Source organism: Carettochelys insculpta, chromosome 25 (genome assembly GCF_033958435.1).
Source record: "Carettochelys insculpta isolate YL-2023 chromosome 25, ASM3395843v1, whole genome shotgun sequence".
Taxonomy (NCBI): domain Eukaryota; kingdom Metazoa; phylum Chordata; order Testudines; family Carettochelyidae; genus Carettochelys; species Carettochelys insculpta.
This window is the reverse complement of record NC_134161.1, coordinates 7875466-7901708: the sequence shown is the minus strand read 5'-3', so window position 1 is coordinate 7901708 and position 26243 is coordinate 7875466. Positions and strand designations below refer to the sequence as shown.

General features: G+C 43.0%; 1 protein-coding gene across 4 annotated transcripts in view; it reads right to left on the bottom strand.

Moving 5' to 3' along the window:
• ARHGEF12 (Rho guanine nucleotide exchange factor 12) overlaps positions 1–26243 on the bottom strand; it is a 101771-nt gene that overhangs the window by 40199 nt on the left and 35329 nt on the right. For 3 of the 4 annotated variants that reach the window (XR_012642558.1, XM_074977211.1, XM_074977209.1), the window contains exons 2-11: positions 20973–20996; positions 20185–20273; positions 18591–18647; positions 6947–7045; positions 6530–6579; positions 5580–5637; positions 4451–4629; positions 3852–3929; positions 1236–1355; positions 533–667 (exon numbers count right to left, since the gene is read on the bottom strand). Coding sequence is in view for 3 of the 4 variants with exons in the window: in XM_074977211.1 (XP_074833312.1) it covers positions 533–667; positions 1236–1355; positions 3852–3929; positions 4451–4629; positions 5580–5637; positions 6530–6579; positions 6947–7045; positions 18591–18647; positions 20185–20273; positions 20973–20996 (889 nt within the window). In the remaining variant the exon portion in view is untranslated. The remainder of the gene's footprint in view (positions 1–532; positions 668–1235; positions 1356–3851; positions 3930–4450; positions 4630–5579; positions 5638–6529; positions 6580–6946; positions 7046–18590; positions 18648–20184; positions 20274–20972; positions 20997–26243) is intronic. The other variant, XM_074977212.1, reaches the window with a different exon arrangement.

Sequence of the window (26243 nt, the reverse complement as noted above, 5' to 3'; positions counted from 1 at the left end):
GACTATAACAATGGGGTCTTTTTAGGACCTCAACAGCTGATAGATTAATGGAAAAAAAGAGGCTCTAACTCCTGGCTAATGAATGATGTGTATCTGGTGGGAGTGATGCTTTTCTTCACACTCATGGCAACTTGATCTGTGACTCTGAGTCACTTTAACCACAAATGGAATATTGACGTGTTCTCCCATGCAGCGTAGTTTGCCTCTCATTTCTGTACCACACTGTCATTCATCTTCCTCTGCCCAGCAACGGGCAACAGGCCAGAAAAACCCAACCTTGTAAAACCTGGCATTTTCCTTTCACGGTGTCTCAGGGAAAACAAATGCTGCAAGCATCCTCACAGCAGTGGCTTTGGTACATCCTGCAAGGCACTGCACCTGTACTGCCTGTATGAGCATGTGCGCACACACACAAAAACAAGAACACATGCATAACACAGTGCACATACCTGTCAACCTAACACCTACAGTGGGGGAAAAACAAACCTGCAGTGACAAAAGGGGGAGCTTTGGAGCTCTCTGCTGTACTCACGTCAGCAGTGTCACTGCTTGGCCGGGAGCCGTCACCACTGCTGTAATCTATTTTGCTCAGCCCATCCCCGCTCTCTGCCTCTGCTTCACTGATCTGCAGAGACTCCGTCACAGATCTGGTGGATAACACTCCATCCTAAGAGAGAGAACGTGTATTAAGAGACAGGCCAAAGCAGGGCAGTGAGGTGAAAACGTGATGTTCAAGGAGAACAACACTTAGGATTAGAAGGTTCAAAATCTGATCTCATCTGCTTGATCCATAAAATTCCAATTGCAGTCATGGGGGATGCCCTTCTAAGAAGTTACTTGAAGAGCTCACTTGCAGCTTAACAAACATGCAATGGGGAAATATTTGCTGCTACTGGCCAACAGGAAATGGGGAAAATTCCTTCCATAAAAACACAATTTTCCTTTTACCAGTTTTCTAGGACACAGAACAGCAGCATTGTAATTTCTGATTAGATATTGTAACTTCTTCATACACAGAACCCATGGAGTTCTCACTTCTGTGAAACTAACACACTGAAAATCAATCAATTATTTATACACACATCTGGACAACTACTGAAGACAGGAGGTGTAGGTCTGCTGAGGGAAATTGGCAAGAACATGTCAGGTTAACACCCTGTTTGCACACATGTACAGCTTTTCATATAGTATGTCTAGCTGGATTTGACTGATAGGCTTGTCAACACTCCCCTCACCTGAACAGAGCCTGTGGTTTTGGACAGGTGCTCTTGCAGCTGAGTGATGTGCTTCTTAGTTTCCTGTATCTCTTTGAGCAGTCGTGGGGTGGGTGTTCGGCTGTAATCTTCTTGTAAGGACTGAAAAGTTTAAAAAGCATTTGGTGAGCTATTCCTGCAACAGTGAGGCCTAGAAGTTGCAGTCACTGACTCATCTTAATACCGGGGACATGTCTACGAAATACCAGTTACAAATGCCATTTAATGGAAATGTTTGTATGCTTACTGCTGTAACAACTGGGTGTGACTATATTAATACAGCACTCCTCCGCCTTCTCCACAATCTATAAGAACATTCCCAGCAACAGCCATATTCACAGAGTCACTCAATTAAAGAGTATCGGAGGGGCAGCCGTGTTAGTCTGGATCTGTAACGGCAACGAAGGGTCCTGTGGCACCTTATAGACTGACAGAAAAGTTTTGAGCATGAGCTTTCATGAGCACAGACTCACTTCATCAGATGCTGGTCTTGGAAATCTGCAGGGCCAGGTATAAATAAGCCAGAGCAAGGGTGGGGATAACAAGGTTAGCTCAGTCAGCAAGGGTGAGGCTTACTACCAGCAGTTGATCTGGAGGTGTGAACACCAAGGGAGGGGAAGCTGCTTCTGTATTTAGCCAGCCATTCGCAGTCTTTGTTTAAGCCAGAGCTGAGGGCGTCGAATTTGCAGATGAATTGTAGCTCAGAAATTTCTCTTTGGAGTCTGGTCCTGAAATTTCTGTGCTGTAGGATAGCTACTTTTAAGTCTGCTACTGTGTGGCCTGGGAGATTGACGTGCTCTCCCATGGGTTTTGGTACATTGTCATTTCTGATGTCTGATTTGTGTGCGTTTATTCTTTTACGTAGAGACTGTCCAGTTTGTCCGATGTATATAGCAGAGGGGCATTGCTGGCACATGATGGCATAAATTATATTGGTAGATGTGCAGCTGAATGAACCCACGATGGTGTGGCTGATCTGGTTAGGTCCTGTAATGATGTTGCTGGTGTAGATATGTAGGCAGAGCTGGCAACGAGGTTTGTTGCATGGATGGGTCCCTGAGCTAGAGTGACTGTGGTCCGGTGTATAGTTGCTGGTTAGGATTTGCTTCAGGCTGGCAGGCTGTCTGTGGGCAAGGACTGGTCTGCCTCCCAAGGCCTGTGAAAGTGGGGGATCATTGTCCAGGATGGGTTGTAAATCCCTGATGATGCGCTGTAGAGGTTTTAGCTGAGGACTGTAGGTGATGGCTAGTGGTGTTCTGTTGGTTTCTCTCTTGGGCTTGTCCCATAGTAAGAGGCTTCGTGGCACACGTCTGGCTCTGATCTGTTTTTTCACTTCCTCAAGTGGGTATTGCAGTTTCAAGAATGCTTGGTAGAGATCCTGTAGGTGTTTGTCTCTGTCAGAGGGGTTGGAGCAAATGCGGTTATATCTTAGTGCTTGGCTGCAGACAATGTACACCAGCAACACCATTACAGGACCTAATCAGATCAGCCACACCATTGTGGGTTCATTCAGCTGCACTTCTACCAATATAATTTATGCCATCATGTGCCAGCAATGCCCCTCTGCTATATACATCAGGCAAACTGGACAGTCTCTACGTAAAAGAATAAACGCACACAAATCAGACATCAGAAATGGCAATGTACCAAAACCCGTAGGAGAGCACTTCAATCTCCCGGGCCACACAGTAGCAGACTTAAAAGTAGCTATCCTACAGCACAGAAATTTCAGGACCAGACTCCAAAGAGAAATTTCTGAGCTACAATTCATCTGCAAATTCGACGCCCTCAGCTCTGGCTTAAACAAAGACTGCGAATGACTGGCTAAATACAGAAGCAGCTTCCCCTCCCTTGGTGTTCACACCTCCAGATCAACTGCTGGTAGTAAGCCTCACCCTTGCGGACTGAGCTAACCTTGTTATCCCCACCCTTGCTCTGGCTTATTTATACCTGGCCCTGCAGATTTCCAAGACCAGCATCTGATGAAGCGAGTCTGTGCTCACAAAAGCTCATGCTCAAAACTTTTCTGTTAGTCTATAAGGTGCCACAGGACCCTTCAATTAAAGAGGTGCACCTTCTACCACAGCCAAAGCAAATTTAGAGCTTAACCCTGAGAAGTGCTCTGTGCACACAGCTCGTTTCCGTCAACAGGACTCTCAGATGCTTGCGTATCTTAGGATTAGGCCAGAGGAGACGAAAGCAACAGATAAGCCTCCCAAAGAGAGGACTTGCTCCACTTGTAAGCATTCAGCTCATAGAACTGGAAGGGACCTTGGGAGGTCATCAAGTCCAGTTACCTGACCTCTTGGCAGGACCAAGCACCATCTTTTTTTTTTTCAAATATCATCTTATTTGTCCCAGATCCCTAAATGGCCTCCTCAAGGACTGAACTCTCACTCCTGGGTTTAGCAGGCCAACGCTCAAACCACTGACCTAGCCCTTCCTCATCTCGTCTCTGCTGTCCTGCGGGTACACAGGGGATCTCTCAAGCATTCATGATACAGAATGTGCAAAAGTGATCAGGAATTACTAATGAAGGGTTCAATAGCTGGTCTCAATGGTCAGCTCTTCCCTCTGCTGCCCCCAGCCCTCCTGTACCTGCAGCTGCTCCTGCTCTTTCTCCAGCATCTTTCTCAGAATCATCACTTTCTGGCTGTGAACAAAATTGTCCTCCTCCTGAGAAAAAACGGGCAAATGTTGTTAAACTCAAAAAGGAAAATATCGTTCACTCACCTTCTACCTTAGATATAGGGCCTCTACAAACCCTTCCAGACTGGTTCAGCCATTTCCCTCACTCATTATCCCACACTGGCTCTACCCACCTACCTCTCCACATAGCTGCCAAAACTTTAAGTAATTCCTCAAAGCAATTACTCATTTCCTCCCCCCATTAATGCCTGTATTTCCTACAACTGGATGCTAACAAAGGTTAGGGAGCTATGGCCATGGCTAGAGGCAACCACTATGCACATGTCCACTGAACAACGTTCTTAGCCTGTTGTTCCAGCCCTGCTCTCTCCCCATTCCTCCACATGCTCGAGGCTCAGCTGAATGGTAGTTTTGCCATTGGCAAGTGTCCACGAGGACTAGAATACGAATTCCAGATGATCAAGAATAGAAAATAAGTCTCTGAAGATGAAACAGTGTTTTTTCCCACTGCACAACCAACCATGCTCCAAGGTCCCTTTGAATCTTACCCCCATCAGCACAGGGCTTGTAATCCTCTCTGTGTTTCCAGACGTGCCAGGCGAATGGGGAGAGGTCATGATGGGAGACATATGCCCAAATGCTGCTAGATCCACTTCAGAATCGGCTAATGGAATCTGGGACGACCCTGGTGGGCGCCCCTGCACAGTGAGCGCTACATAGGAACCCGCTGTGTGGAGAAAGGACAACTCACATTTCAGGCCCCCCAGAGACAAGCAGACTGTGCTTCATTTGCTAATCCATTGAGGGGTGTTTACTCACACCAACCAGCCTGAAAACACCATTAGCTCTGCTCCAGAGTTTTTTTTAAAACTTCAGGTAGCAAACACCTATCCCTTAAGCGATGACAACAAACATTTAAGTCTGCCAGACAAATCTACGTTAGGATAGATGTCTGTAGTCACCAAAAAATAAACACTACTAGTTCTTCCTGAAATAGCCTCTAATAGCCCTTTCCTGTACGAAGGAATGAGCACAAACTCTACTCTTCCTTTATGACAAGCTACATGAGATACATCTTAAATAAAAACAAAAAAGCAGTTCAGTAGCACTTTAAAGACTAACAAAACACTTTATTAGGTGATGAACTTTCATGGGATAGACCCACTTCTTCAGATCAGCATTGACCTCATTTGTGATCTGAAGAAGTGGGTCTGTCCCACAAAGGCTCATCACCTAATAAAGTGTTTTGTTAGTCTTTAAAGTGCTACTGGACTGCTTTTCTGTTTTCATAGAATACAGACTAAACACAGCTCTCCCTCTGTAGCTTAAATGAAAACTATTACATACCTCAGAGAGGCAAAACAAGGGGACATGAAGCAGACTGGCAGGGGGAAGGAGTGAAAAATAAGCAGTTTCAGCCATTGGATAGTGGTAGAAAAGAAAGAGCAAAAACTTCCATATCAGTAAACCTTCCAACACCTTTCAGACTCCACTTAACCATGTCTACTTTGAATGTACCCAGCACTATTAGACAGGTGGAACTACAGCCAACAGCACAGCTAGACTCCATTACTAACTGCTTAATGGCTGAACTGGTATTTTGACCTCTTAAGCATTCATGCCTTTAATGGTTTCAAGGAGTGCATTACAAATAAGCATAAGTCTGCATTTACTTACACTTGATCAGCTTCACCACATCCCCATGATTTGAGTTTGTTACAAGAGTCCCATTCACCTGGGGAAGCGGGAAAGGAAGAGCTTTAAAACTTTCCGGTCTCTGATCTTGGAGAAACCGCTTTGTTGTATCTGGACAAACTCAGAGAAAAACAACTAGACACGTTTGCGCTCACTTTCTTCACGCCCTCTAATATACTTGCAGGATACTCCCACCTATGGATGCCACCAGAGAGGGAAAATCTGATAAGGCCTCCCTCTTCCTGTAAACATGTTAAAAATGTATGGTGGTGGTTTGAAAAGAGAAATACGATGCTTCCCCTATGCTGCTTCAGCTCATGCACAGGGAAGCACAGGCCCCGTGCGCAAGAGCAAATCTTGAAGAAAACAGCAGGGAAGCAGAGGAAAATCTAGCTTTGGCTCATTTAGTTTACTAGTTAATTCACTTAGGTAAAAAAATCCAGTTGGATCAGAGTCAGTGGGAGTTTTGCTGTTGACTTCAGTGGAGGTGGGATTTTTGCATTAGCTCTCTGGAGGATTTCACCGCCAAATAAATACCTAGCTTTCTTATTTGTCTCTGTCCAAAAGAGAGCATGCATTAGGATACATAGGGAGTCAAAGTTCATCTCAGTTTACAGCTAAGTCTCACAGGCTTCCCTCTCCCACTCACCACATTTATTGACCTTTCTGCATGAAGTCTGAATCATTTGAGGTACATAAACTTGTAATGAATATTCTGAAATAAGAACATGATCTCCATTAGAAAGTTAACTGACACTGCACAGTCAACTGCTGGTCCCCAAAACAGGAAAACAGAGGATTGTTCAGATCTAGTATGCAGAAGTAACTGCTATTAACTTTTGGCAAATGCAAGTATTTGAAAGGAGACCACTGATCTGCATATTTCTCAAGTGCACATGAGCCATTTCACTGATCAAACCAAGCACCCTTACCTTGATGATTCGATCACCTGTCTGCACTCCAGCCCGCATGGCTGCTCCATCTAAGGGAGGAGAGAATCAGACATTTACAAATCATATCCATTTCTACTTCTAGTAATGGTCCATTTCAAATGACTAGAGAAACATCTTACACTTTCTGACCCTGTATATATCATAGCTCATGTGCTTGCCCTCGCTTGTGCTCTTTACCACAGAACCCAGGTATCCATAGATTACAATCTCAACAGTCTGTAGCTTCCAAGAGTTATGGGTTCACATTGCAAGTGACATAGCATGAGCACAATCCCACAATGTTATAAACCCTGCCCTGGAGGATTACTATTAGAATCTTCTCTTCCCCCACCCCCGCCACCCACGCTTGCCTGTCCTAGACAACTGTCTGCTAGCATATTTAACAAGTTCACTTACCTTCTTTGACTGACTGCACAAAGACGGGATTGTCTCCACTAACCGTCAGCCCAAATCCATTTTCATCCCGCTGGATAATAACACAGCGCTGAACAAGACCTGCACAAGCAAGGTGGGGAAAAGGGACAAGAAAGAGAGGGGGAAAATAAAACAAACCCAAGTGGGGTATCAGTCTAGAACCTTATCCTGATAGAACACCATAAGGCATTGAAAGACACCTGTACTAGAAGACAAGAATAGGGCATCAGTCCAGGAACAAGTACGTGTATTAAGACAGGTCAAGCTCACTGAACTGAGTACACACCACAGACACACACAGCAGAGATGTAGACAACTCTGGCACATCAGACGAGACTGGAGATAAAAGCAACCTTTAAGAAAAGCAACTCTGAACATGAATTATTATACACAGACCGTTTCTGCCTACCTTAATTTTCAGTACAGCATCTGGATCTGCCATCACATTCTAAGCACCTGACAAATATCAGTGGTACCAAACAATATTTTTCTATGTGACCAAACTAAACAAAGTCACCCCACAGATAGCTCAAACTAAAGTCAGCAGGTTACGTTGTACATGTTTATGAATCACAACAAGTCTTCACAGAACAGTAGAGATGAAAGGCAGGAAGGAATCTTCCACAGATCATCTAATCCTGTCCCCCAGTTCTAAGGCAGACTAAGTAAACCTAGGCTAGTCTTTTTCAGCCTGTGGTCAAACAAACCTCTGGGGTCTTCTATTATGTCTAAAATTTTCCAAAGTGGTCCACATTCCCATTCCAAATTTCTGGGGGTCTGCAAATTAAATAAGGTTGAAAACTACTGACCAAGACCACCTCAGATGTGTCTTTGTGCAGCATGTTCTTTAAAAAACCCTGCAATGATGAGGATTCTGTAACTGCCTTTGGTACCGAGTTCTAGTGCTTAAGTCTCCTTGTAACTGGAGCATTTTTCCTCATGTCCAAACAAATCTCCCTTGATTCAGGTGAAGCTCATTACCTCTTGTCCAACCTTCGGTGGACATACACAACGACTGATCATCCTCCTATTTTTATCAGCCCTTCGCATTTTTGAGGACTAGTATAAGGTTTCTCACTTCTCTCTCTCTCTCTCTCTCTCTCTCTCTCAAGACTACGTGTGCCCAGGTTTTGTTTAAATGCTGCCTCACAGGCCTGGTTTTCTAAATTTTTTTATCATTTGCATTGCTCTTCTCCAGACTCTATACAACTTGTCCATACCTTTCCTGCAGTGGTGCGCCTTGAATTGGACACAGTACTCTAGCTGAGGCCTCACCAGCACCAAGAACAGAGCAACAAATTAACTTCCATGTCTTACATACAGGTCTGTTGAAATACAGTAGAACCTCAAGATATGCACACTTGAGTTGTGAGTATCTCAGGTTCACATGACTCAGTGGCAAGGAGCTGGCACCTGGCTTTGGGCTGCCTGCTGCTCAGAGGAGCCAGTAAACTGGCCAGAGCAGCAGCGTTGGTCAGTTTCCTGGCTCCCTACATGGCAGGCAGCCTGGACTCAGGTGCCAGCTCCCCAACACTCAGAGGAGCCGGGAAACTAAAGCACACTGCTGTACTGGTCAGTTTCCTGGCTCCTGTCAGGGACACTATCCCAGAGCCTGAATCTCAGCTGCCACTGACAGGAGCAGCTGCCACCCCTGACAGTCTCCTTTCTCTTGTCAGGGGTGGTGAAAGTCAGGCTTCCAGCCCTGACAGGAAAAGGGAAACTGACCGGCACAGCAGCCATGGTCAGTTTCCCCTCTCCTGTGAGTGGACAGCAGCCCAGAGCCAGGCTCTCCACTGCCTGCCACTCACAGGAGAGAGGAAACTGACCAATGGTGCTGCACTGGTCAGTTTCCTGACTCCCCCTGAGTTATGTGAAAATGCAACCTCCACATAAGTCGAGGGTCTACTGCACTCCAGACTTATTGCTCATTGTTGACTCATTCAATTTGTGATTGCTTACAGCTTGCCATTCTTTTTAGCAACACTACAGCTTCGACAGCAAGATACTTTCCATTTGTAGTTGTGTGGTTGGTTTCTCTCTCCTGAATGATATCCTTTGTCTTACATTACATGTTGGTCATTTCAGACCGACTCTCCACTGTATCAAACCCATTTACAAATTCGATGAAGATGTATACTCCACTCCAGTGAATAATTAATTATTATAATCAACAGTACCAGACCCGGGGCTGACCACTGCCAGACCCCTAAATAAACACTACCATTTTGACCACAAGCCAGTGTTGACTACACTGTATGTAAGGACTTGCACTCAGTGGTACATCCACTTTGCAACAAACACCCCATCTCCCAAGTTTATGACAACCTGAGACAGCATGAAAAGCTTTACTAAAAATCAAGACACATCATGTCTACTGCTTCCACCCTATCCACAGGCCAGCAAGAATTAAGTTGGTTTGGCACAATCTGTTCTTGACAAATCCATGACAACTATGCCTCACAACCTTATTACCCTCCATTTACAAAGCGATTGCTTCATAATTTGTTCCAGTACATTTCCAAGTACGACTGGTTTATAACTCTCTGGCTATGTCTAGACTGTGAATGTTTTCTGGGGGACCGGAGGTCTCTCAGAAAAGGTATTGCTGCATCCACACGGTTGGAAAACCACAGTTGGAAAAGCAGAAGCATTCTGCTGGAACCCCTGTACACCTCATTCCACAGGGCAAAAGGAATGTCCCGGCAGAGGGGCTTTACCCAACATGTGGCTCCATGTGGATGGCCTAAATGTTGGAAAAGCCTCTCCAAACAGAACTGTCAGCAAAAGATATGCAAATTGCTTATCTTTTCACATTTCCCTGTAGCGTAGCCTCAGCCTCAGGCTCCTTTTTGCTCCCCTTTTTAAAACACAGGTATTACATTTGTCCTTCTCCAGTCTTTTGGGACTACATGCATCATCCAATTGCGAACATTTCTGACATTGCTTCCCCTAATTCCTTAAATACCCAAGATTGCCGACTTAAATACACTTAGGTCATCTAAATATTTCTTTTATTCATTTCCCACCCCTTCCCCCAATTCATGCCTCTCTACGAACAAGCTTACCCCTCTGAGGTTCTTCAGATCCAGAGAAAGGGTTTTCAACAGTACAGAGATACAGAAGTCACAGCAAAGCCATGAGTCATGTCTATTTTAGCATGCAATTGCTCAGAAAATTAGTAATATCCAATTTCTCCACTGAATTGCAGAGTGACCACGTGATCAAAGCACAAGGCCAAAAGCTAGGAAGTTCTGATTGCTTTTCTTCATTTAATTTGCCATGGAGATGATTAGTTTGCAGAATGGGGATATAAAGACTGCTGCAGAGATTAATTTGTTTATATTTGTACAGCTCTTTACTTCCTCAAGTGCTATAGACATCTAGGGTTCTCTTGGAAATGGAATGAAGAAAAACAAGTGTTTCTTTTACAGGAAAGAGTTTCATTTAGTCCTAGTTCTCTGTTCCAAGTACCAATTCATGCTAACTGTGGAAAGGGTTTCTGAGAAGGACATCTGCCCACTGAGACCCTAACACTCATTTTATGTACTCCACCGAACTATTTCAAATTGAAGACGTGCTTCATCAAACCAGGGAAGCTCACAGTCTAAGATTCCATATCCTTTATCACCTAGCCGATTCTCTGAGCTATTCCCCTTTCTTACTAGTCAATATGTAAGTAAAAAACTCGCACCTCCTTGCATTAGACTGCATATTCTTTGCTATAGGATGTGCATTTCCCCACATGTCCACACAATGCATAGAACAATTGGTCCTTACTCTGATGGGGGATTTTGGGCACTCACTGCAATACAAATAAGAAATAATCTTCAAAGCTTTACACTCTACCAGCTAACAAAACAAATGAACCATCCTTATTTTCAATCATTCTACTTTTTCATTTATACACCACTCAGAATTCTTCTACATGTACGGCAGCGCCTTTGCCAGAACCATTCAGCGATCTAGTCTGTGGATGTGTCTTGTGGGAAGGAAAGAAGGAATGAATAGGGCACTGAAAATATTATCTCAAGAGCAGTGTCCCTTCGGAATGTTGTCTGAAAGGATGAGCAGGAGGAGCAGGTGAAGGAAATCTTGGGGCTGATCCTGGTCTCACACCAGTATAATTACACTGACTTCACTGGAGTCACTCCTAACGTGTAAATCAGAACACGCACTGCCCTGTGTTATTTGCTGCTCCAAAAGCTCTGCAGCCTTCTAGTCACATAGTCGAGCAACCATTATTTTCCAGCCACTGTAAAGGCAGTGAAGAGCAGCAAACTAATGGAATGGAACGGAACCAAGAGAAGCAGGAATGAGAAAAGGGGAAAAAGAGAGGCCCTCGCTTTTACACCCCTCATTTACTTCACACACCCACCCACCCACATCACCTTCCTTTCCTTTCCCTCACCTCCAAACACACACACACACACACACACACCCTTCCTTTCCTTTCCCTCACCTCCAATTTCTCTACATCACCAAACTTCTCTAAGCCTCACTTCACAAGAATGATACCCCAGGGCAGGGTGTAAGAGAGGGAACATGGGGTGTTCTTCAAACCGCCTTTTTTTTAAGCTCTGCTGCCAGACCTTCACGTTTTATGAGCAACACCAAAGGTAATTAGAAAGAAACCTTCCTCGTTTAAAGGCACAGTACATTCCTGCCAATGCATTATCCCTTTATTTCCTGCACGGACCAGCTTTAATTTTCTAGAATCTGTAATACTGATAATGGTTGTACTGAGGAGTTTTTCTCCCCAACTAAACATGGTGCCAATCAGCAAAGTAACATGTAAGGGAGTGAAATAAGCTGAGATCTGCTTACTGATATGTAAATTTACATCCCAAGATACCCAAAGGTGGCCATCAGGTTAGATGCCTCTATTAGCTCACCGCTATATTTGACTTACGGTTTCCATTGCATTTTATATAGAATGGCTGAGGAGTCTAAGTAGGACTACAGCAGTTTGAATTTAAGTCAAGTCTCCATCCTCTCCTTACAACCATTCACAAAGACGTATATGCATGATGCTGTACCTAACCCTAAATAAAGCTTAACATTAGCAGAACTCAGGTCTTCACCCTGACTACTGGATACCCTGGCTGACAACGGAACCAAAACCAACCACATAACGCTGGAAACAAAGAACTGATCCCATGATTGTTCTTTATGTGAGTTTCTTGCACCTTACTCTGAAAGTTCACGTACTAGCCGCGGTCAGGAAGGTTCCTAGCTTTGCCTTGTCTGACCAGTAGAACAATTTCTATTCCTTCACCGAGGAGGGGAACAAGAACAAGTCTTAACTACACTATTTCACTCTGCTCTAGCAGGGAGAAAAGTATAAGCATGCTCAAGTTAGCCCTTTGTTCACTTCTCTTAATTACAATACATTTAATAACTGAACTAGGGACTTCTAAGAAAACACTGCTGTTCTCTTGACTCCTGTACCTATGTTCTTATGAAACTGGAATCTCACAATGCGTGATCTTGCATTTGATACTTAATCCGGTGTCAAACAGTTTTGGCCATCTAGACAACCGTGACTGACAGGCGTTATGAAAAGCCACACCGGAGACGCGTTGCGGATTGTTTTCAAGGAGCTCTGACACTCTTGGGATTTAGTGACCAGAACTGCAATGAAATATTACAGCAGCACATCTTGATTATGTTGAGTCTGCAAATTTAGTGCGACACAGAAGTTGCAACAAGTTACCTCCCTGACTCAAGCAAATAATGAAGTGGAGCCTTCAATCATTTCTCCTGCCCTTATGTCATTCATTGCAAACCTTAACATTTCTATTTCCTTAGTGCAAGTCCATGCTCACGAAGGTGTCTTGAGACCTTCTCTTGGTCCTCAGCTAGAAAGACAGAGGCTGCAAGCTGCACTCTAGCTCAATAATTACATGTATGATGGAGAACACCTGGCAGCTCTCCAAAACAAAAAAGCAGCCATGTAGCACTTTAAAGACCAAAAAAATAATTTATTAGATGATGAGCTTTTGTGGGACAGACCCACTTCTTCAGATCCACAAAAGCTCATCATCTCATAAATTATTTTTTTGGTCTTTAAAGTGCTACATGACTGATGGCTTGTTTTGATAGAATACAGACTAACATGGCTCTCTGTCACTTGCATCTCTCTGCAACTGACCTTATTTCCATGCTAAACCAGCAGGGGAAGATGTGAAAATTAATCTGGCGTGGGAAATAAAGTGGCGCTACCTTAACTACAATAACTACATTTAATTTCATATTCCGCAGTTCAGGTGGGTATTTAAGTTTTTTTAAAGAACGAAAACCTTAAAAAAAAAAACCACCAAAATAAAACACAACATCCCATCTCACAACATGAGCGCTGGAGGCAGCGGCACAGTGGCTTGAAGTCATATCAAGATCATCTTTCAGTTCAGCAGATTTGAGCTTGGTCACCATTAGAAATGGAGAGTTCCAAAGCAGCCCCACACTAGTCATTCAAAAATGGCACTTTCCCTTCTGATTCATTACTGGGCCAACACCACAATGTTAGCTGTGGTTCTGGAGGTGCTATCTCTTGGATTATAGGGAGAGTCAAGGTCCTAATTTTTCACAGGCACTGGCGTACTATGGTACTTGCGAGGGTGTTTGTCTGTACAATTTCATTTGAACAACCAAGGAACCTTTTTTTATAGTTTAAATGATAAGATTAGTCTGTTTTCCCCTCTTGTGCATTAATTACACACACATGCACGCCCAAGACAGTGGAAGTAAAACAGCACTCTTTCACCACCAAGGTTCAGAGGGGAGTGAGATCCATTAGAGAAAAATCTGAGGAGCTTCAGGATCTTTACCCTCCTTAAGTTCAGGAAAGGTATCAGCTATTACCAGAGATGGCTCCGAATTTTCTGATGGAAAAGTGCAGGCGGTACAGCTAATAAAATAAATTCCAAACTTGGAATATTAGTTTTGAACTGACCTAAAATGGTTCATTTTGAATCAGTTCATCAGCATGCTGATTTATGTGAGTATCAGTTCTTCTTCAGGAAGTCCAGCCCAGAGGTGAAAATGGGGGTCTGAATTACATCTTCCATAATGCAATTCAGATTTCCTTTACATTGAGTAGCGACTATGGAGTTGCACGTCTTCGGGTGCATTAGGAAGTTTGACTTAAGTGGAAAATGGACATCAAACTCCTGAACCAAACACTCCTATGATGCAACGCACCACAGTGGAGGGGGAAAAAAATGTCCAGTTTTATATTAAATAGATCTCAAATGAAGAGTTTAGGGTCAGTTCAAAAAACCAAAACCAACATTTTTGATGCCAGGAATGATCAAATATTTTTCAATCTCAAATGGCAAATTTTTTCTCAACCTTAGCGCCACCCAAAATTTTGGAACGTCAAACTTTTGTCCCAATTTGCAATGAAAAACAAAACACTGGAACATCCCACAACATGGAAGTTTCAAATTTCACTCATCTCTCACTATTACTTCAATTTATGGGTTCATTCAACAAATATTCCAAGATTAGAAATGTTCTGTTTCAATATTAATGGAAGAATCTGAAGTCATCCCTGAAACTCACAGAAAAGAGTCAGTACCATAAGCAATGCCTTGTTAAGGCTTTGTACCAATACCATTAAACGCCATTTGCAGTGTGATCCTAGATATCCTTATTGTATTGAGGCCTGGAAATTTTCATCTTCATATAGGAGCATCCACTTCCATGGAAACAGCGCACTCACCCCTGTGGCTTAGTGACCCATTATGCTCCTATCTCAGAGGACTGCAAGGGACCTTAGTAAGTCATTAAGTCAGGTAGTGCTGGGAGGGCAGTGGACTGATCACCATGCTTGACTTTTTTTTTTTTTTTAAATCTATTTGCCCCCTCAAGGACTAACTCCCAACCCTGGGTTTAGCAGACCAATGCTTAAACTGCTGAACTATCCTTCCCCCACAAGCTATTTTAATAAAGAGGGTTCCTTTCAAGACCTCAATGGCTGGAAAGACAGTGATTTCACCAAAGCCACAAAGGCTTTATGGCTTGCTACATTGGCTTCCTATAGCACCGAACCAAGTTCAGGGTCTCAGTCCTTATCAAAGTGCTCCGGGGTCCAGACCCATGACACCTGAAAAGTCTCAAGCTTTGGGACAAAGACCTTGGAAGACAATTCTCTGATACAACTGAGCTCTTTAGCAAAAGAATAAAGCTTGTGTGTGCAAGAAACAGGGAACCTGTCTCAAGAGCACCCCCCACATCTTGCTATTTTACATTCCAGGTGCAAGGTGCATTTGTTTGGCCTTGCCTTCTCAAATAAAAACAGAGTGGAAGGTACAGCTGTCTTTTTAAAAATTGTTTTGGCAGTACATACATAAGACACTCCACCTCCCTGTCTCTTGTGGATAGGATAAATGAACACACAAGATGTGACACATATGTAGTCACTTGGGTTAACATACTACTGGAAGGGGGTCAGATAGTATGACGACAAGCATTACACAACAACCTGTAGAGCATAGAACAAGTGACGGGAAGGACTAAAGGAACAAGATAGGAAGAGCAAAGAAAGAACTGTCCTGTAGGGCTTCATCAGGGTGGTAACAAGGTTAAAAACTCAATTTTCAACAGAAAATGAAATTCAACAGCCTTCGCATTTTAAGAATGGGAACAGGGAAATATATACTCAATGGTTCTAGCCTGCCTTATGGAGCAAAAATATCCATGGCATTACACGTAAAAGGAAAGCTATTGGGTGCGACGGGGGGGGGGGGGAAGGAATAGGAAGACATTAAAAAATTCCCAAGATGCTAAAAACTATTTGCTACAAACTAACTGAAAAATTGGGTAAGTTAACTGGCATTAAGCCCAAGGACCTGATGAGAAATTTACCAAAGTGATTTACATGACTAAAATTACTCTACGTGAAAGAGACATAGAAGATGCACCAAAAGATTCAGCTGCACTCTAACAGCACTCGACAGCACTGTGTTACCACTCTCAGACCACACTGGGAATCTTTGTCATATTCACAGGTTTTCTGGGTAAACAGACAAGGGAAAGGTAGTTGGATTCATGAAGGAGAAAAGTCACACATTTTAAAATAGCTCTATTCACTGTGCACTTCTGGTCCTGAGAAATGTGTTGCCTGCCTCATTCATCAAGACACCAAAAATAGTTTTTCCAAGGACCCTTGGTTTATTTCTCCTTCATACAAAGCCACAAAAACACCACCCATATATAATCAGATGTCTCATTTTTCTGTTGCCCCCAAGTGATCTCTCTGACTAAGCATACAATGGCAAGCCAGAGACAGCATTAATATCTGTTACTAGCAAAAAAAAGTTCAGTATTTCTGCTTGTAGACTTTTTAAAATTTGGTTCCATCCAAAGTTTCTCCACATATGCCACAGGGCTAGGGAAAGTAGAGTCCCGAGGGCAAGAAGGTAAGGTCATGTCCAACACAGCAAGAGTGCGCTGGAAAGAAAGGAGGATTGGAGACTGTTCTAGCTCCTGACAGAGCAGCTGCAGGAAATTTGGGAGGAAGTAAAGGATTAAGTTAGGAAGTCATCTTTCCCTATGAACACATGAAAAGCCAGGACACTGTACAGAGTGAGCAAGTAGTATAAACATGCACACATTCCACTAGGCATAGCAAACATTTCCTGTAACTAATGGAATGGTCTGACTATGTGACAGTTATGCAGCTTAAGACAGAAGATATAGTGAAGGGTCGAAGTGTTTGGATGAAGTCAGCATGGCTGCTGGGTCACTAACTAGCTAGCATTCACTATGAAGCAGCACTGGCTAGCTAGGAATTGGTCAAGGGTTTTACAATTTCGCTTTGTCAGCTCAAACAAACAAACAAACAAACAAACAAAAAAACAATCTAAAATGCTCAAGTTGGGCCTTCAGGCACATAGTTTCCCTGCTCTTTCCTCCACTACATCAGGACAGGCTTGGCCCAACATCAGCTTCCAGCTGCACAGTGGTGTGGCAACCTAGGGAATAAGTTTGTTTTGTGAAATATTGAGTGTTTTAGCTGTTTAAGTACCAGAATCCCCATTTTTACAGTAGAAACAGACCGCAGGGTCTTTCGCACTGCACGGTTCTATCCTGACAGGACTGGGATTGCTACTGGCAGAGCCCCTGACACAGCTACCTCTTACTGAAGGGGTGAGGGGTCAGAACATGGAAAATCCTCAGTGGAAGAACTGAAGAGTTGTCAGATGGCTTTTAAAAGTGATGCACGCTCTAAGCAAAGGAGTCAAACCCTTTCCGGGAACAGGAGAAAGGAAGGAACGGAGGCAGGCGCAGCATGTCTTTCCCCAAGGACTTTTTGGGTAGGTGTGGGAGGGATTTCATTCATTCTGGCTTTTGTTTGGCAGGAATCTGTAACTCTCGTGCCGAGCATTGTTTAAGAAAAAACTGTGCTCCTTACTCCACCTATCATATGTCCCCTGAAGAGCCCAACTACAAATCAGAACAGCCACCAGAGGGGAACATTCAGGAAACATGTATAAGGCACTCTGAGGTTTGCAACCTCTGGGTAGTGGTCTGGGGACTAGGGCAATTGCACCACTGAATGCCAAGCCTCGAGGAAGGGTTTTAGGTAGGGAGTCTGCACGAGAAATATTCCCCAGAGGCTCAGAACTAGACACACAGTGCCTGGTTTCTTCCCACTTGCAGCTCACTTGGAAGTGTACAGAATCCAAAGGCTGGTCCACTTGCTAGAATCAGTGACTGTCCACTGCACAAATTCAGCCAGGTCAATGACAGATTGATCATCTACCATCCCTATAGATGTGCTAATGCAACAGCAAGCCATAATCATACTCTGTGGGGTTTGGGCAGAGGACCATAGTTGAAAGAGAAGCACTCTGGATCAAAGCTACAAGGGAAGATGAGCAAACATGGGGTATGTGGTACATGGTCTTCCTTGAAAGAGACTTGTCGTTGTGGCACATCCATGAGGGCGAACCGGGAAATAAGACGACGTGAGCTGACAGAACCAGTTATGTGCTCATTTACACTGGCCAGAAGACTCACAGAACAGCAAAGTGCACCAAGTTGGGAGTTCAAGGGAAGCAAGCTTACCAGGATGAAGAAAATGGAGTCAATGTTCTCACTCACCAAAATAAAATGAAGGTGTTTGCCCTTTTGACTTTCTCTGTCTCTCTCTAAATATCCTGCCCATCTCGCAAAGGGATTATATGGAACACAGTTTCTTGATTTTATAAAATGGAAACAGTCAAACAAAAATAGAACAAAGCCCTGCTAACCCAGCCAGCTTAACTTTCCTGGTTAAAACAAGATGTGGACAGTTCACTAGCAGCACCAAAAGCTGTAGAGTCCACTTTGACTTAAGCATGTTGACACACTGCCATAAAGGTCTGGTGATAGGAAAACTTGCTGGAATCTCTCTGTCTGGTATTAAGTCAAAATAATACGGAAGACACTCTAAGCTTCCTGCATATGGGTTAGTATCCAGCAATTACACGCTTACAGCTCAACCACATTAAAAACCCAGCTTCCCTCTCCTTGCTGCAAAGCAAGCCATGCAGAGCAAAATAAAGGGCCTTCAGTGCACAGGCAGAGAGCATAGAGCAGACAGGAAAGATGCAAGACTGCAGCAGCTACTTCAGCTTACCATATGTCTCCGATCTACCCTCCTCCGAGCTAGACTTTGTCTTCTTGGAGGAGCTATCTGCACAAGAGCAGGAGAGAAGGAGAAAGAGATATAGAAAACGTAGAGAACAAACATGAGAAAAAAATTCAAGGGGGAAAAAAAAAAAAGGAATGATTTCCATGATCAGATTAAATCATGCAAAACACAAATAGGGTATGAACACCACACAGGTGATAACACTTGCAACAAGTGTGAATAATGCACGTGTGAAAAACACAAGTAACCCACAGTGTTTGGCTCTATCAAAGAAGACAAAGTGCAATAAACCAAGCTCTCGTCGATGCCAACAAGTGAATTAGAGAAGCTTCTCTCGGTAAATGTTTTGAGAGTGTACAGACCCCAAGCTATTCACCACAAACAAATGGACAATGCTTTGAACCCTCTTCAGAGAGGCAAAAGTGTTATGGAAGCTAGAAGAGATTCTACCTACCAGACTAGACTTCATGCTAGGGTAAACCAAGAACCCTCAAAAATCAACACAATGGGTAATGGGATTCCAAAGTCCCGGGATCATCTGCTTTGCTTTCCAGGCAACCAAATTCTAAACCTGAAATTCGAAATTCTGTGACCTTCTCCCTCTAAACCCAAGTCAAAATATTTTACTTTTGTCTATCTCTACAGAGGCTAAAGATACTCATTCAATTCTCCCTAACCCTGTAAGAGTGCATTTTGGAAGCCCATTTTAAATGTATTTTTCCTGCACACTGGCAAGAAACCCTGCAGGTAGCAGCAGAAATAACATCATCATGGGTTGCAATCAGTTTGATCCATTCTCTGCAAGAACATGTCCTTCACGTCCCAGATGACAAAACTCCATATACTCGAATCTCACCTGTTGCACAGTCCCCAAGGAACAGCTGGACTAGAGAGCACAAAACATGACAAACCCACACTGCATGAGGCCAGCAAGCTTAAATGCAAGAGCCTGGCAGACAGTTTTATGAGCGCACAACAGTCACTAGGTTAGTGGTTTAGTGGGAGAGGAAACAATCTTTGCATGCAGTCCAGTGCTCAAGACAGCATTAAACTCTGAAGCTGACAGAGTGTCCAGATCCCACACAAGGGCATAGAAGGAGGAGGAAAATGAAAAAATGGACACCATATCCATCAACATGAAGTGTTACTTAAAAATGTAAATGCTTAAGATACAGCTTCATACTTCAGGTTGTGAGGATTGTTCAAAATTCAGAGGAAGTCAAAGTCAGTTGCTGCTGCAACTACATGACTTACACGTCCTCCTCTCCTCCAAATCAGGACAGCCACAAGTTAAAATATTTATTTCTGAGCTATTTATTTTACTTCTCAAAAATAAGAAGCAATTTAGGCCATTTACTGTGGTTACCAGCTCAGATGTATTGTTGAGCAGGTGAAAGCCACCTTGCGCAAAAAAAAAATCATGCCAAATTCAGTCTGCTGCCATGGCTAGGTATATTGGAAAGCTTTACTGCCACACCACACAGAACAATAGCTCCCGAACACTAAGGAGTTTATTTACTCCAACCGCCAATGACTTCTAAAACTTGCACTCTCATCTGAGTTGTTCTGAAGACTTTACCTGTTGGATCAAAGTCGTGTGCACTACTGCAGCGTTCAACCTTCTGTTTCTTGTCAGCTGGAGTCTCTCGGCTCAGAATGCTGCCATGCCTATTATCAAACAAAAGCAATGGATTTGGGATTACTTCACGAGAGGCGTGTCAGTTGTCACCATAAACCAACAGCCTCAATAACCAACCAACCAAAAAATACCAAAACAAAAATATTTAACAGTCCAAGATAGACACCAAATGCTGAAGGGAAGAAGAAAGTCTCCCTCAGATTAATATTGCATTTAAAAGGAATTATGCTAACTAACTGGTGATGCAATAACTTGCCAAATTTCAGTTCTTAAAAAGAAAGCGATTGAGAATTTGCAAAGAGACAAGAGTCACCAGTTGTCCCAACCCTGCCTAAAAGCTTCATTTTAAAACAGAGAAAGAAAAAGATTTAAAACCAAAAAAAAAGAAAGACTTCATGCCACCAACCTAAAGTCACTGTCTACGATCATCTCAAATCTCAGATAAATTGAGTTAAGGTACATTGTGAAAATGCTAAAGAAACTTCAACTGGCAACAGTACACCCTGCACCGTAAGTGTCAGAAGTTCTCCCTTTCACAGATTCCAAGGCCAGAAGGGACCTGCGTGACCATCTAGTCTGACCTTCTGCGCAACACAAATCAATCTGTGCTTTTTCATGTACTTCAGAGAGCTACGGCGATGTTTCCCCAATATGCTTAAAAGTTAAAAAGAGCAAAAATGCTACCTTGAAGCTTGTAACAGGTAGGCAACCAAACCCCATTATCTTACCTTGTTGGTTTTTTTAGAGGAAACCTGAAATAAAAAGAAAAAAATAGGGTAGTTGAAACATATTTTGTTTCTTAATACCATTGTTAATGAAGACATTTTGTACTTCTGTAATGACTTTCAGAAGAACATCTTCAAGTCCTTCACCTTCCTAATTGAACAGGATAACTCCCTTTTTGGGCCACCGACAGCCTCATTTTATAATTGGGTCACTGAACCAAAAACAGTTGGTTATATTTACCCAAGGTCTCATGGCAGATCGGAGTTAAAACCCCATGAATCCAGTGCTCCAGACCAACGCTCTCTAATATTTCCCATCCACGTGAGGGAAAATTATTTTTATGTGAACTGAAGCAAGTATATGCATACCTCCCTTAGAGGAAAGAACAACAGCTGAAGGCATTCTATTAATCATCTGGGCAGAATATGAATCCCTCCTGAGTGGCTGTACAAGCACCCAGCTTACAGGGAACACTGCCCCACATCCTTGTTCTTATCAACATACCTCGAAGATCATCCTCTCTCAAAGGAGAAACAAGAGTGGAAGTCATCTATTTAGGCAACTAGATAAAGCCACCATGAGACCTACAGATTCTGTTCCTAAAACTGCCACTGACCCTTATGTGACCTTTTGCCTGTATTTTAACTTCCACGTACCTCACCTTGCATACCTGCCACTTTCTGAACCCCCGGCAGTTTTCGGAAACTAACTTCATTACGGTGTGTCAAGTGCTCTTAGATTCACATCTGGACAGCAGTACAGACATAAGTAATACAATAAAATGGACGTAGATAATTTGAGGTCATTTTGTCCTGTGTTGTTTTTCCTATTGGTACTCGTAACCTTAAGGGAACCATAAAATGAAAGATGAGAGCGAAATATTTTCACCTCTTCCTTCCCCCATCCCGTTTTCTTTGCACATTCAACAACGCTTAACTCAGAGTTAGTTTTTCCTGTTTGTCTAGGTTCGTCACACAGCAACAGAAGAAAAGACTAAATCAAAGGAGGAATTTGTAATACAATAAAAATTGAAATGCAGTGCTTAAATGATTTACTTTTATCTACGAGATTTTAACTGTATCATGCTCCTTTAATGATAAAATCTGCTCATCTCCCAATGAAAGGGTGCGCTTAAGAAAAGGAGAGGCATTTTATTAAAGCAGTCCCATCCTGAGGCTAGCATTTCTAACCTCAGATTCAATAAACAAGATGAACCATGAGCCCATCTGACTGAGCCACACGCACAATCAACTTCCTTTCACAAACGTTCTTCTGGACCAACAGAGAAGAACATGCATACGAGTGATTATTGTTTACAAGACTACACTATTCCTAACCCTATCTGCTGTTAGAAATAAGGGGATTTCAAAGTTGCTGGGGTCCTTTTGAAAAGGAGCCCCATCTGGGCGAGCTGTGCCAATTTCGAAGTGTCGCAGCTGCCGGCATTCTAATCATGCGCTGAATATGTAAACTTCTTTAGTAAGCTTCGAAATGGCCATTTACATGGCCATTTTGAAGTTTTGGGCTAGTGTAGACACTAAACTTTACGTGGAAAATTCTGCTTCCCAAGGATAAACCGACTCAACTTTCTGCCCAGTACCAACAGCATCTCTGTGATGTCACCACAATTACTTTAAATTCAATCTGAGTTTATCACCCCCTCTCATCAGATAAAAGGAAGACACAAAGGTATACGCACACAAAATGCTCATCACCTGTGCCAATCCCCTACTCAAGCACGCAGCTATAAACAAATCCTTTTCCCACAAAAGTGTGGAGGCAGAAGAAAATGAAAGTGATGACATCTCACGAAAGGAGCATGTCTCCCATTAAAAAGATACACACTCATCAAGTCAAAACACTCTGGCTGTAAATACAGCAACAAATCCAAACAAGAAGCTGTGCAGATCGGCCTTTTTCTTCCACAAAAGTTCAGGAGATACCGTAATTAAAATTGTCCTGGCTGAAAGGCTCATATCAGAAATGCTCACCCAGCCCAGCATTTATCTCCCCACTCTGCTCCAGCCAGACAGCAAGTTCAACCGCCTATTCTCAGTCTTCACGCAATCCTGTACTGGCTGCTATCGAACTAGAGGTGTATAATCAGGGAGACAGCCCTGACCCCCAGTGCAGGAGAAAGGCAAAGGCATTTCAGGCAGTTAAATCTAACTCTGTCCTTCAGATTCAATCACCGCGTGATATGCAATAACCAAGGGTCTGACCTGTTAGTTGTGTGAGATATACAGCAGGGTTCTCCAGAGCAGGATGGGCAAGTCATTAACCTCCCAAAGCCAGCTGCAATAATAATGTCTCTTGCACAAAGTTACAGCGTCACAGGGTATGGCTAATATTGGAGTGGCATTTCGTAGACGAGGCACCCAAATCTACATTTTGTCATGTGTTTTCTAAAACCTACTACTCAACATAAATGTTAAAAACTAAGAAAATTTAAGCTTTCCTCCACAGTATTTTTAACACAAAACATGGCAACCTCACACACTGGCATAGCTGGGCAATGAAACAGGATTACAAACCAAAGTACAGTAAACTCTTTCATATCCGGCATCCCTGGGAGGCTGCAGATATTCTGGTCAATAGAGATGTATACCTAGCAATGCAAAACACTAAAGAAAAAACAAGATATTAAGAAGCAATGTATGCAGAGTACTTTAGTTAGCAACACCAGTTGTATTGTACACTGTTAACTTATACTGGGTTGTACTTGTCTGTATTTACAGAAAACAACTAAAATTCACCTGTGGTTAAAATACCAGTTATCTGAGAGTTCTGCATGATAGAATGCCAGATATGAAAGACTTTACTGCAAGAACTAACTCTTTTGCTCACTGTTTGTTTTTTGAAACTTCTCTGCGCCCCATCTCACAGCATAAGTGGGGAAAGTATATTAAGTTTTAGTAAGGTAAAAAGTGTTACACTACAATTTTTTTGTGAAAGAATATATGCTTATAAACGTCAAGGTTTTCCTGTAACTAAATTAAGGCCCTTTTTTCATTAAAGTTCTTAAGCAGAAGCTTAACCACCAGCACATAAACAGTGCCATTGAGGTGAACAGAACAGCTGATGTGCTTAAAGGCATGTGTTTAAGCACCTTGTTGTATCAGGCAGGGTCCAAGCCTCAAAGGATTACTGTATGACAAGCGAGTATAATCCAGCCCGTACAATGGGCCTGCTCATCCTGGCATAACTGCTGCCAGAGAAGAAAGCAGATTAGTACTGAAGTCTGTGGCAAAGAAACCTATCCCGAAATCGCGCACACGCAGTGTTTATCACCTTTAGCCTCTGTCTTTCCCTCATGAAAACACCACTCTGCAGAACAATGCCACATGCATGAAGGGATGCACTGTTCCAGAAGGATTCTGGGATAGATTCCCGGAAGCTCCCCAGCCGTTGGAGGCAAGCCAATTTCCTGAGGATTCCCCCCCCCCCCCCCGCCCCAAAGGGAGGGGAACAAGGGGAGAGGGAGGAAAAGGAAACAGGGCAGGCTGCAGGTCGTGATCACAGTGAAGTCTCTCACAAGCCTGAGGAGTATCCAGCAAGTTCATTGCAAATGCAGGAAGAAACAGGAGCCCTCAAGGTCCTTTCCTCTGCATTTTTCCCCAGCCACTGCATTTCTGCCTTGAACAACTGAATTTTACTTCAGAAGTGTCTACACAAACCTCTGGTGTCTTTCCTCAGCTGTATGTTAGCGTCTGAGCCAGGGATAATTTCCCTTGAACGACAACTCTGAATGAGGCCTCAAGTAGTTCCAAACCACTGTGCTACAGAGCCGCAAAATTTAAGTGATAGGAAAGATCTGTGGCTTAAGACATACGTTAAATCTGACTGATGTGCATGAAGCACAGGTTAAGTTTCTCCTCTTCCAGCATGCTTCCACTGAATACCTCTGAGCACTTCTGGTTTACCGAAGATATCTTTCCATGCTTAAATACTAAGTCACTTCTTTATTACGGTAATAGGCACAGTATAAGAACTAGTCTGACATATGACATTTTCAGAAGTACATCGAGAGAGATTCCAGAACGACGCTGCCATGTGACATAGTTAGATCTGGAATACCCTGAAGGTGCCTCAGAGCACAAGCATGCACCAGGAAGCATCAGAAAGACTTCTTTTTCAGGAAAACAGGGAGTAAATGGTGCAAAACAGAGACATAGATAAAGCACTTTCAAAAGGGATTAATGTTGCTTTATTTCTCTGCTAGAGGCCCATCAAAGCACGCGGGTATTCAAATGGCAAATGAGTTAAGGGTGTGAACACTTGCTGATGTTCGTACTTCCCGCTACAAAAGCCAAAAAGTTGTGAAGAGACAGTGCTGAGAGCGCACCTTGAGCTGACCTCCTTCTGCCCAAATAACAGAATATTTCACAAACAAGCGGTCCCATTGCATCTTGGAGACTAACAGTCTCCAAGGTGAATCCACAGACTAAAATACATGTGAATCTACAGATTAACATGGCTACCCTCTGAGACAGTGTATTTCACTTACCGTTGAAAACATTAGCCTTGACATTGAGCCTGAACAGCTGAAGATTCAGCTTCAACTCTGACTGACAAAAAACCCTTGTGTACATTTTGTCTGATGGGCTGCTGCACATCAGCACATTTTCAAACGCGTTCTTCTGCTCTCTCAACTCCCAAATACCAGAAGTGATTAAGAACTATATCAAGATGTTTAAATCACTTGAATTATATGACTTAATTTGTCAACTATTAAAAGTATGTCTTTCTATCATAAGCATGTTAAGGAAAATAAAATTAAGTAAATAGCAAATTGAACAAAAGTACACACAGCCTGTAATATCAGAGACTGAACATTATGCTGCACCTAAGTTTCTCTCTCTCACACACCCAGTGCTGGACCAGTACCTAAAAACCACCACCTAAGCCAAGAGAAAAATAATAGTTTTAAGATTGTGTGTGTGTCAAAACACATCAGGCCTAGGAAGGATTCCCAACTTTCCAACAGTACAAGGCATTCCATTCGAGCCCTGAAGGTTCAAAATATATTGGGCCATAAATAGCACATTGTTCAGAGAATCACGTTGGGTTTTATTCCTGTTTGATTTTAGCAAGATTTTAGTACCTGGTTTTTCCAAAACTCCAAGAACAATATTTTGATTCCAACTTGCGCCCCAAACTTAGAAACACTTATGCATTTGTTTAACTTTAGTCACACTTACTTCTCTTGGCCTACTTGCCTGCTTAAAAGTTAAGCTTGCACAGAAGTTCTTGTTTGCAAGATTGCCATCAGA